The sequence below is a fragment of the Rattus norvegicus genome, chromosome 16 (genome assembly GCF_036323735.1).
Source record: "Rattus norvegicus strain BN/NHsdMcwi chromosome 16, GRCr8, whole genome shotgun sequence".
Classification (NCBI taxonomy): domain Eukaryota; kingdom Metazoa; phylum Chordata; class Mammalia; order Rodentia; family Muridae; genus Rattus; species Rattus norvegicus.
The window spans coordinates 71,299,798-71,312,921 of record NC_086034.1 but is presented as its reverse complement, the minus strand read 5'-3'; the positions used below and the strand labels follow the sequence as shown (position 1 = coordinate 71,312,921).

The window sequence follows — 13,124 nt, the reverse complement described above, 5'->3', positions numbered from 1 at the left end:
TAGCCACCACGGAAGCCTTGGGACTTGGTACAATTCAGTTGCAATGGAGGGAGGGAAGACTATATCTTATCCGACAGCCAGAAGTCCCTGCCACATTCCTCAAGACTGCATGCATATGGTTTACTTAAAACTGTGTTAACGAACTTCCTAATTCTGCAGCCCTTTAATACAGTTCTTCACGTGTGGTGACCCCAACACAAAGTTACTTTCACTGCCACTTCATAACTGTAATTTTCTAGTGTTACGAATCTAACATGCAATACAAAAATATAGTCAACATTGGTGGGAGTAGAAATAGCAATTTTTAAGTGCTATTATTCTACAAGTGAATGACCATGGAGATAAATTCAGAAACAGTCTTGAAAAAGAAGTGATATTCACATCTCTCTGAAAAGTGGTGACTGCTTACAACTTAGATATAAAGGGAAGAACACGATGAACTCTCATGGAACACTAAACTGAATGACTGGAAAGTATTCCATTGCTGAAAATGCACTCAGTCCAATGGTATATTCAGTTTTGACCATTGGAATATTATCCCGGTTTCCTGATTTCATCCTGAAATTATAGAAACATTTTATTCTTCACCCTTTAGAAATGCCACCTTAATGAAAGCACATAGATTTTTAAAATAAATATCCACTGAGCTCATAATGTTAACTTGAAAATTGTCAAGTTTAATGAAAATTATGAGGTTTATCAGTTTTTCAGTAGATATTTCATTCAAAAAACAGAAAGTAAAAATTTGCCACAATTCCAAAATTAGTAAAATCATTATAAAGCTAACCACAAAGAATAGTTTTGAGCATAATTCTTTATGAAAGTGTGTTAGTTTGTCATGTTTACATATTATTAACTATGCATCTCTGGTATTTTTAGACTGTCCTAAGGGATGTGCTCAACTGAAGGTAATAAGTTTATGTATTATTCTGGGTTATTAAAATCATAGTGTTTGAAACACACAATTGTAATTGAGTATCTTCTTTTAAAACCTGTATAGATTCCCATTGAAGAGAGAGATTCTTTCCAAAGGGAAGCACCACCAGCAAAGCAAGTAAAATCATACTGTGCAGGTAAATTTTACAATACTGAGCTATGTAGGAAAAGTGATTCGAAATCATGAAATCTACATAGTCTTTTTGATTTTGACTTCTCTGCTCTCCAAATTTGATGGAAGGACTTTACTTAAGGGACAAAATTATACTTAATAATATGTAAACATGACAAGCTTTACCACATTTTCATACAGAATTACTGTCAAGAATATTCTTTGAGGTTAGCTTTATAATGATTGTACTAATTTTGGACCTGTGGTAAATTTTTACTTGAAGGAAATATCTACTGGAAAATGGATAAACTCGTTTAGAAGAAGTTATTTAGTTGCTTAAAATAATATTTTCAAAGTTTTAACTCTAACACAGACATTTCCCCATTTGTGTTTTGGTATATTGATATGGCCATTTTGCCATTTTACAGAATAGTTGTACTAGGTATAAAAGTTCAATAATATTTACATAGCTTGAAAACAGAATTGTTGTTTGTAATAGTATATGCTTGAAAAGTCAGCTACTTAAAAGACTGAGAAAAATATTTTTTGAGGGAGCATACATTTAGGGTATGAACTAAATTACAAGTTACTGCTTATTAAAAATTCAAATTATGTTTTATTTTAACACACTCTCTTCTTCAGTTTGTATTTTTAATTCACTCTTCTCTCAGTTTCTTTAATTGTGGCAACAGGAGTGCAGTAGGAACTAATGTAATATACAACATGGTAAAATATCTTCCCCGGTTTTTGCATATGTGTAGAATTAATATTCCATGTTAGAGAAAATGGCTGAATGTCTCCTAAAATAGTCATTAGGAACTCTATTCATGTTATCTATATTATTTAATTGATTCAGTATTATACAAAGCCTAACTAAGGCTTCACACATCTATTCTTATACCACAATGACACTCCATTATATCCTTTTCAGATGAGCCTGTAAAGAGTTATAGCAGAATTACAAGATGCGTAAGACAAAATGGTAATTAACCATCTTATTTAATTTACTTCACATATCATTTGGTATCATAATGCAGAGTCTACGGTACAGGGATTGTGTTTCCTCTTGTAGTCTCAAAACCCGAGGTGTGTTAAATCCATTTCTTTACTATTTGCTCATGAGTTCATTTATTCAGCAAATTTCTAAATAAACATTACAGTATTTTATGTCTTTCTATCTTCTAAGCTACATCCCTCAAATTTTCACTCATGCCAGTAACAGATTCTGTTCCCACATTTATAGTTTTTTTGTTTGTTTCTTTTTTTCCCTCTTTCTTTTGAAAAAAAAAAAGTTTAGAAACAGGGTTTCTCTGTTACAGCCCTGACTGTCCTGGAAATCACTTTGTAGACCAGGCTAGCCTTGAGCCACCAAGTCCCTTAAGTTAAGATTAAGAGACTTAATATTATCCTGAATATCCTGCAGGCACATGGATTATTATTCAAAAAGTATTGTATTTTAATCAACTGTATGGATCTGTCAGCAGAATCAGCGGTAAAAGTGACATCAGAGGAAGATCAAAAACGCCTTGATGACCAGGAGAAGAATCAGCAAATGGTACATAAATATTTACATTTAAATTTCTGCTTAAGATAATTTCATTTTTTTTGGTACATGATATGCTATACTACCGTTCATGTCAAATTCCTTCAGGCTGCTCTTGAGAATCAAAAGTTCACAATTTAACATTTGATTTTAAAACTTTCATTATGGTTTAATTATGCTATCAGAATTTTTGCACAGCTGTAGTAAAACCTTACCTTTGGATTTACTTCCACACTTCCTTCATTATTTTTGCATCCCAGCCCTAGAAGCTCCTTACATGTGAAACAGAGGGATCAGCTGTGACGCTGTTGACTTAACAGGCAACATTATGAATGATGTCACTGTGCCTGCTCCTGAATTATATCATGTTCATGTACTATCCTCCACAGTTACTCAAAAGTCGCCTTTAACTCACATTTGAAACACACGTGTATTTCAAAGCTTTAAGCTTCAAGTCTTCCTTTGGGTCTCTATTTCAGTATCCATTGTGGTAGAAAAGAAGTGAGCAGCACCAGTGCGTGCTAAGAGTCAACCGCACCTTCGGGACTGGAACCTGTGCTGTCCGCTATAGTGCATTAGAACTGCATATGATGAACATGTTACCCACTGACTTTTTTGGCATTAAACTATCCTGGGAGTCAGAATAACTCATGGAGCACATACTCTATGGCTTTTCTAATTTATACAAAGCCATCAAAGGCCTCAAGCTGCTGTAATGTAGCTACTAGTGCCTCTTTGAATAGCTTTCAATTATTTGGACTTTAAACGATTTGAAATTATCCAGCATTAAGTAAGTGCCAGGCTATTAGATAAGGGTAGGGGGTGGGGGATAGGAGTATGGTGGAAGGCAGTAGTCTTAAGAGCAAAACAACAAATAACAGGGAAAATGCCACGGAGGGTTTACGTGACGAGATCGTGCAGTGTTAAGCTGGGTGGGTTTGCATTAAGGTTGGGTGTAGTGGTGACAGGGAAAAATTCATTCCAATATAATCTTTGTGATGTAACCGTGAGGTTGCCAACAAAAGGACAAAGAAGGGGTCATGGGGAATGACATCAGAGAACATGAGAAAGACAGACAACAGCGGGTCACACCTGTAACCCAACTGGGACTCAAGATTCTGGACTGGCCAGGAAGCATGAAGAAATGGTTCTGTTGCCATGGTCACCTGGCAGCTTACAATATGTCAAAAGCGAAATGTGTAAATAAGAACCTGGCATGTTTCATGCTCTTAGAAGAAATGTTTTTATACCTCTACTCCTAATTAATTCTTGCTAAAGTTTTATATTTTCTTTAATGCAAAAGGCACTTACAAGTATTTGCAAGATACTCAAATATATCCTAAACTTTTTTTCACATTTCACCATTTTATATAACATTATTTTCATAGAAAAAAATTTGTTATAAAATATTTGTCTTTAATCCCAAAGGGAGCCTCTAACTTTGTTTGTATTTAACATCATGCACTTTGAAACCTCTTACATTTCTTTATTTTTAGACACTTAAGCCCTTGGAAATGCTTTAAACATTTAGCACAGTGCTATTGCAAATTCCCCTAATGGATTAAAAACCGAATATTGTAAAGGTCCTCACAGTTTCCTGAGGAATATATAACATTTAGGTATTCAGAAACTAATTGTTCATTCGCGTATGCACCTTGACTACCCTCTGTCCCTGACTGCTCTTTGGACTTCCCTGGATGGTTTATACAGTCAGAGATCCTAAGAAAATACAACATAGTCTGTATTTGGAATGCACATGTAAGGGATTTATTTATTCCTCTTCTTAATTTTCACTGCTTGCCAGTTGTATTGTAAATAACATCCTTACAGCAGTAACAGATAGGAAAGAGACGATCTCTCAGTAACTCATCACTGCTGCTAATTTTAGCAGGCCGCCTTGAGACGACCTCAACCACAGGACATTGAGTATTTATCCATGGCTAATGATGAAAGTCGAGAAAATTCTGAAGAGGGCCAAGAGGAAGGTAACCATTCCATTTCATAGAACGTTATGTTTGAATTTGACATGGTGGTACAGGCCTGTAATCCCAGCACTCGCGAGGGCAGAGGCGGGAGGGATCACTGTAAGTTTGAGATTAGCCTGGCTTCATATAAGGCTTCTTTTAGAGGACTCTAACATCTTTAACAATTGTAATCTTTCTCTTATTTGTTTGTTTGTTTCTCCTTTCATTCCCTCCCTCTCTCTCTCTCCTTCCCTCTCTCCCTCCCTCCCTTCCTTTACCCACTGGTCTACAACCGTAGAGATTTCTTGTGCTCTTTTCCTTTCCAAAATAAACATGTTTTTAAGGTTTGCTGTGCTTCACTTACTGGCATCTTTCTTTAGAGACATGTATAAGAGTAGCAGCCATGCCACAATCCCGAAGTTGTACTGTCTTGAGGTTTCCTCTTCCAAAGAAATTAGTCTATTATTTTTTAGTTTAGCCTCATGAAAATTCTCAGGATACTGGCAGAATGCAGATAAACTCTTTGCCAAGGTGTCACACAAATGACTTCTATCCCAGTTTCTGATAGAGTCCTTATTCACCTCAAAAACAAACAAACAACAAACAAACAACCCATGGGTCAAGTCTCTAGTGCCCAAGTTCTTCTCAGTATTACTGTCTTCTGAGTTTTACTAGAAGAGCATATTAGGCTCCGTTTACAATGACTTTTCCTTCCTTAAGTTAAAAAATTATCCCCATTTCCCCCACAAGACAACAGCCACCCCCAACCCCCCAAACCACATAGGTTCACCACAGCAGTGAACTCATTCTGGGTACCAATACTGTATTAGTTTCTTTTCTGTTATTGAGATGAAGTATCCCAATGACAACAACTTAGGGAAAAAAGGATTTGTTTTGGCTTCTAATTCCTGAGGGCTGGAGCAAATCACAGAGAGAGTGACATGGAAACAGGCAAACCCTGGGCTAATCGTGATGGGAGGAGAGAGAGATTGGCAAGTGAGACCCGGCTACAAAACCTCAAAGCCTTCCTCTAGCCAGGCTCCCCTTGCTAAGTAGTGGATAATCGTTCAAAAAACCGTGTCTCCTAAGTGTTTAAAAACACAGGCCTATGAGGAACATTTCATATTCAAAGCACAATTACATCGGCTCCTCTTTAAGGAACTTTACAAAAGGCTCTACTGTGTAACAGTTTACAACACAAGAGAAGCAAGGGGAAGCCTAAATGTTGCTCTTGGTTCTGAGCAGGTTACAAGCCAAAGGGAAAGGAACACAGTGAGGGCAGATGTAATTCTGCGTGGTGTGTGGGTTAATAATTCTATTGTATCTAAGTATTTCAAGAAGGCTTATCTCATAATTGTACAAGTGCAGTCACAGAGAGGAAAGGAACGTTGACCTTCAAAAGGACATAAGGAAAGTTTAAAGGATACTAATCTGGAATATGCTTTGACAAAAATTATGCACATTGTCATAATGTGGAAGGAAAATGTAAACTTAAAGCAGGTGATAAAGAAATGAGAGACTGCATCACATTCAAATATTAAAATGAAACCTGTAGTTTTTCTTTGGACAGCTCTATTTTAGCACTTCTTGTGAATTATTTGTAGCTTAGCCTCATGCCTCCCGAATGGTAAACTGATATATTTAGGATGTGTAAACCAGAGAGGCAAAATACAGAAGCGCAGTCCTCAGAACAACACGCATGCATGCGTATGCAGATATGAAATGTTCCCATGGACCATGATCTGTAAGTGAATGTCTAACCCTATCAATTCAGAAAATTTTCCTTAATAAGAAAACACTTATGCGTCATGCTACAGAAATGGGTTTTAAGGGGATTTGTGCCAGTATTTGTAACTACATCAAGACAGAGCAAGCAAACTAAAATCCTATCAAGATCAAAAGTTAACGTAACCATTTCAAAAGATATGCATGAAGACTGCTTTTTAATTCTAATCTTACATGAAAGTACAGTAGATTCTATCATATCTGTGCATAATTGATCATATGTCTCTTTGGTATTCTAGATTCCTCGGAACAACAACTCCCGTTTAAGGTAATCCGTCTAATATTTTTGTCTTGAATCATTGACTTCATTGCATGAGACATATGAGTTATCGTATCTTCCTTCTAAGTCCACACAGCCTACAACTGAAGAAGATTCTTCTCCAAACAAAGTATCAGCAACAAAGCCTGAGAAATCCTTCCTCACAGGTGAATTTTGCCATAGTTTATGAACCGAGTAGTTGAAAATATTTCAGACAATTTCCTTCCCATTTCTATGCATCTGTTCCTATAATTTCATTGAAGGGTCTGGTGTAAATAATGAGAATATTGTAAAGATTATTTCCTAGCTTAAAAATATTCAGAAATTATAAACTATGGCTTAGGGACTAGAGATTAGTTTTAAGTCTTAGCAACACTCTCCGTTCCGCACCACCCATGGTCCTCAGAGATTACTTAGGGTCAGCTAGGAAAGACCAAGCTTTCCAAAGTTTGTGCGTTGCTGGAGTGGGGTTGCAGGGTTTCACACATGTGTTCAACTGTCTGGGATGTTGCACCAGGTACTTCCTATGAAACCAGAAGGATGGGGCAATCCAGAATGTGCATAACATATTCCTGCACATGATAAGCACCAACTACACTCATTGGTTGAACTTGGACATGCAGTCTTTTGATTATCTGTATCTACCAATTTATGTACTGATTAATTTCAGTGCCTTTAGCCTGTCACGGTAGAAGGTCTGTAGCAAGAATTTATATAGCATAACTTGATAAGCTATCATTTCCTAACACGTGGGAAATGTCGTCCTGTATTACAGAAGATCTCGAATAAGAGGTCACACAGGCGCAAAATCCCAATTCATGTACTTACCTTCTTTTCTATTTTATATTATTTTTAAAACTTACTTTATTTTGTGTGTATTAGTGTTTCCTTATATGTGCATGTATGTGTGTGCATGTGCGTGTGTGAGCGTGTGCATGTGTGTGTGTGTGTGTGTGTGTGTGTGTGTGTGTGTGACCATGGAGATCGATCAGAAAAGAACATTTGATCCTTGGGATCTAATGTTACCCATGGCTGTGGGTGCTGGAAACCAAACTCCATTCTCTGGCAGGATTAGCAAACACTTTAAACCACAGATCTATCTTTGCAGTGCCTAACCTATCTTTTCTTACTGTGCTTATCTCGTGTGCACTTGTGGATGTTATTTATTTACTACGTATCCATTTGTGTAGATTATTTTAATTTCCTGTAGGATTGGAAGTGAGGGTCACACATGCTGTTCTTAACTCTACCATATAATATTCTTTCCTGATGGCTTGAGTACATACAAAGAGTAGGGCGCTTCTGATAGCTCCTTGATTTGTTTCCGAGCCAGGAATTTGTAAAAGAGAAAGAAAGACAAATTGAACAAATAACCCAGTCATTATACGCAGTTCATTGCTATCTCATTTGATGCCCAGAATAATGAGAACATAGTTTTGTGGCATCATATTTATGCTTATGCTCATTCAATAATAAAACATTTTCTGTTCTATTCTCTAATAATTTAATAGACTATACCTGAAAATACTCCCTATGTTCAGGGTTGGCTCATTTTATTCTTTCCTATTTGCACGTAGTCATTCTTATTAATGTATATTCCACCTATGTTTAGAGTAAACTATCTTATCAACTTCAGTTTTATCATTAATGACCATACACTTTTTAAATTAATTATTCCATTAGTTTACATTTCAAATGATATCCCACTTCCCGGTTACTCCTCCACCAGCCCCTTTCCCACAACTGCCCTGCCCTCTGCCTGTATGAGAATGCTCCCCCACCCACTGCCTGCCTCACCACTCCAGCATCTCCCTAAGCTGGGGCATCAAGCCTCCGCCGGACCAAGGGCCTCCCTTCCCACTGCTGTTAGGAAAATGGCCATACATTTAAAATTAAACAAAGTTCGTATAATCAGGATTTTGTGGCCAACATCTTGTTTCTAATAGATAACATCATGACTAATTACATGTCTAATATAATATGACACCACTGAACCTGTCAAACTAAACAGAGGGAAGACATTAGGTCTCAACCCTACACAAAGAGCTACAGGTAACAGGAAAGCTCGAATAGGAGAGATGGTTTTCCTGAGGGTAGGACACACCAATTGGTTTTCCAGTACTAAGTCGGTCGGCCCTGAAAACATGCATGCAAGTCATAAATATCGTTATACAGACTGGATATATTCATGCAAGTATATCATGCAATACTAGCTAGTGAGAAGTGGGACTATAAAACTGAAGGGGAACAGGGTCAGGTATACAAGAGCTTTTGGAGGAAGCGAAAGGAGAAATGTACTTATAATCTCAAAAGTAAGATAAAATTTAAAATTCAAATATATATTTACAAATGAAGATATGTGCCAACACAGGAAGCCTCAGTACATAGTATAGACAGAGGGTAGACGTTGTCAGGTTCGTTATACACAAATCTCATGGATATATATATATATATATATATATATATATATATATATATATCCCACTAACTACAAAAGAGCACACTTTCATAAGCAGCCCTGAAAAGCCCATAGAATCCAAGAAGTCATACTGGATGCTGTTCTCTGCCTTAGCAGAGTAACACTGTAAGTACTAGCTAGGCATTTTCTTCTATTGTTACACTTATCAATGTCATGTTCTATGAAAATCTTACTTTATCACTGACATCCAAAACCACCATGTCCAGATTTTGACAAGGTAATTTCCTTCTTCTACAACACAGTGCAAAATATATCGTCTTCCTTGATATGGTTCTCTTTTTCTAGATGAAAATGTATTATTTTCCTTAGGGCCACCTTAGACTTTGTTGACTACATTTCCTTACAATTAAGTCTAAAATGTGGCTTCACATATCAGACCCCCTGGCTCCTGAACTTGATGAAAAATTTTAACTTAAAGTCTACCTTGACATCACTTTTACTCGATAATTATTTATTGAATGCCTACGCTTGCAATTCATAATGTTTAAGCAAATGCTTCAGAGAAAGACTTTCAGAAATAATGGCCAAGTGGCTTAAGCACACTAAAGAATCCTGCACAGGACAGAAAAACATGAGTGTGTAAATTGTTTAGCAAGAGAGTTAGTGACAGGTGTATCATGCTATAATATATGGAGAACCGAGGAGACGTTGCCAGCTCATGTTTTAGGCAGCCGTGTTGGTGTGGCGTCTGATGACAAGGCACAGTCTCACAGGAAAGGCCATGGTCCTCTGGCTGTTAGCATCTTCCCATCCCTCCTGCAGTGGTGTTCCCTGGGCTTTAGGAGTGAGACTCTTTTGTAGGCGTATCCATTGGGATGGGTTGTAAAACCACCATTTTTATAAAACCTTAAAAAATAGCTTTAAAACTAATTATATTACAGCAGAACCAACTACAAATGTATCAGAAGGAGAACAAGAGCGGTGTGGCAGCAGAAACATGCAAAGACAGGTACATACATATTTGAATTTAAACCTTTAAAGAGCATTTTCTTTGGTAAACAGAGTACATTGGAACCATATGAAATGGGACCATACAAAAGTACCACTCTCCTTGTCTTGGGGAATCAATGGACTGATATCTAATCATCAGTTTTAACACTCTCCTAAGTGCTTAAGGAGACCGGTGTAAGTTAAGTTAAACTATGCTTTTAGATTCTTAGAATGTTTTTCATTATTTTTGATATTTAAAAAGTCACACCATATTTTTAGACTTGTAATTAAGTAGTAGAAATTATGAGCAATGTCAGCAAGTAGTAGAAATTATGAGCAATGTCAGCGTCCTAACCTCAGAATTTGATTCATTCTAAAGAGCTAACCTTTCTCGTGATTCAAAGTTTGAGGTTGCCTATTACCCATCAGGACTGCCAAGGAAAAAGCTTCAATTATGCATTTTAGTCACAAGTGTCCTTATTTGTCTCTGCTGCGGGAGAAAATAGACGTGTATAATTAATACCATTAACTATAAAGAGAACGATTCCTCCAAGAATGGAGACTTTGGTGTTCCACAAGCAAATAACCCTATTAAAAATGGGGTTCGGACTGACCCTGGACTCTGACCTCATAGGTAGCAATGAATATCCTAGTAAGAGCACCAGTGGAAGGGGAAGCCCTGGGTCCTGCGAAGACTGAACCCCCAGTGAACTAGACTGGTGGGGGGAGGGCGGCAATGGGGGGAGGGTTGGGAGGGGAACACCCATAAGGAAGGAGAGGGGGGAGGGGGATGTTTGCCCGGATACCGGGAAAGGGAATAACACTTGAAATGTATATAAGAAATACTCAAGTTAATAAAAAAAATGGGGTTCAACTCCTCCATTGTTGGTGGGATTGCAGACTGGTAAAACCATTCTGGAAATCAGTCTGGAGGTTCCTCAGAAAATTGGACATTGAACTGCCTGAGGATCCAGCTATACCTCTCTTGTGCATATACCCAAAAGATGCCCCAACATATAAAAAAGACACGTGCTCCACTATGTTCATCGCTGCCTTATTTATAATAGCCAGAAGCTGGAAAGAACCCAGATGCCCTTCAACAGAGGAATGGATACAGAAAATGTGGTACATCTACACAATGGAATATTACTCAGCTATCAAAAACAATGACTTTATGAAATTCGTAGGCAAATGGTTGGAACTGGAAAATACCATCCTGAGTGAGGTAACCCAATCACAGAAAAACACACATGGTATGCACTCATTGAGAAGTGGCTATTAGCCCAAATTCTTGAATTACCCTAGATGCCTAGAACAAATGAAACTCAAGACAGATGATCAAAATGTGAATGCTTCACTCCTTCTTTAGAAGGGGAACAAGAATACCCTTGGCAGGGAAGAGAGGGGCAAAGATTAAAACAGACACAGAAGGAACACCCATTCAGAGCCTGCCCCACATGTGGCCCATACATATACAGCCATCCAATTAGACAAGATGGATGAATAAAGAAGTGCAGGCCGACAGGAGCCGGATGTAGATCTCTCCTGAGAGACACAGCCAGAATACAGCAAATACAGAGGCGAATGCCAGCAGCAAACCACTGAACTGAGAATAGGACCCCCGTTGAAGGAATCAGAGAAAGAACTGGAAGAGCTTGAAGGGGCTCGAGACCCCATATGAACAACAATGCCAAACAACCAGAGCTTCCAGGGACTAAGCCACTACCTAAAGACTATACATGGACTGACCCTGGACTCTGACCTCATAGGTAGCAATGAATATCCTAGTAAGAGCACCAGTGGAAGGGGAAGCCCTGGGTCCTGATAAGACTGAACCCCCAGTGAACTAGATTGTTGGGGGGAGGGCGGCAATGGGGGGAAGATGGGGAGGGGAACACCCATAAAGAAGGGGAGGGGGAGGGATTAGGGGGATGTTTGCCCGGAAACCGGGAAAGGGAATAACACTCGAAATGTATATAAGAAATACTCAAGTTAATAATAAAAAAAATAAATAAAAAATGGGGTTCAGAGCTAAACAAAGAATTCACAGCTGAGGAATGCCGAATGGCTGAGAAATACCTAAAGAAATGTTTAACATCTTTAGTCATGAGGGAAATGCAAATCAAAACAACCCTGAGATTTCACCTCACACCAGTGAGAATGGCTAAGATCAAAAACTCAGGTGACAGCAAATGCTGGTGAGGATGTGGAGAAAGAGGAACACTCCTCCATTATTGGTGGGATTGCAGACTGGTACAACCATTCTGGAAATCAGTCTGGAGGTTCCTCAGAAAATTAGACATTGAATTACCTGAGGACCCAGCTATACCTCTCTTGGGCATATACCCAAAAGATGCCCCAACATATAAAAAAGATACGTGCCCCACTATGTTCATAGCAGCCTTATTTATAATAGCCAGAAGCTGGAAAGAACCCAGTTGTCCTTCAACAGAGGAATGGATACAGAAAATGTGGTACATCTACACAATGGAATACTACTCAGCTATCAAAAACAATGACTTTCTGAAATTCATAGGCAAATGGATGGAACTGGAAAATATCATCCTGAGTGAGGTAACCCAATCACAGAAAAACACACATGGTATGCACTCACTGATAAATGGATATTAGCCCAAATGCTTGAATTACCCTAGATGCCTAGAACAAATGAAACTCAAGACGGTGACCAAAATGCGAATGCTTCACTCCTTCTTTTTTTTTTTTTTTTTTTGGTTCTTTTTTTTTTTTTTCGGAGCTGGGGACTGAACCCAGGGCCTTGCGCTTCCTTGGTAAGCGCTCTACCACTGAGCTAAATCCCCAGCCCCGCTTCACTCCTTCTTTAAAAGGGGAACAAGAGTACCCTTGGCAGGGAATAGAGAGGCAAAGATTAAAACAGAGGCAGAAGGAACACCCATTCAGAGCCTGCCCCACATGTGGCCCATACATATACAGCCATCCAATTAGACAAGATGGATGAAGCAAAGAAGTGCAGGCCGACAGGAACCGGATGTAGATCTCTCCTGAGAGACACAGCCAGAATACAGCAAATACATAGGCAAATGCCAGCAGCAAACCACTGAACTGAGAACGGGACCCCCATTGAAGGAATCAGAGAA

The 13,124-nt window shown here is 38.4% G+C and overlaps 1 protein-coding gene across 22 annotated transcripts in view; it reads left to right on the top strand.

Annotated features, from left to right (window-relative positions):
* The window catches only part of Poteg (POTE ankyrin domain family, member G), a 181,820-nt gene that overhangs the window by 60,407 nt on the left and 108,289 nt on the right, over positions 1-13,124 (top strand). For 11 of the 22 annotated variants that reach the window (XM_063275599.1, XM_063275615.1, XM_063275600.1 and 8 more), the window contains 8 exons: positions 880-908; positions 1,001-1,073; positions 1,980-2,030; positions 2,530-2,603; positions 4,480-4,576; positions 6,580-6,608; positions 6,688-6,766; positions 9,960-10,027. In XM_063275599.1, the coding sequence (XP_063131669.1) occupies positions 880-908; positions 1,001-1,073; positions 1,980-2,030; positions 2,530-2,603; positions 4,480-4,576; positions 6,580-6,608; positions 6,688-6,766; positions 9,960-10,027 (500 nt within the window). The remainder of the gene's footprint in view (positions 1-879; positions 909-1,000; positions 1,074-1,979; positions 2,031-2,529; positions 2,604-4,479; positions 4,577-6,579; positions 6,609-6,687; positions 6,767-9,959; positions 10,028-13,124) is intronic. The other 11 variants (XM_063275612.1, XM_063275616.1, XM_063275598.1 and 8 more) reach the window with 5 other exon arrangements.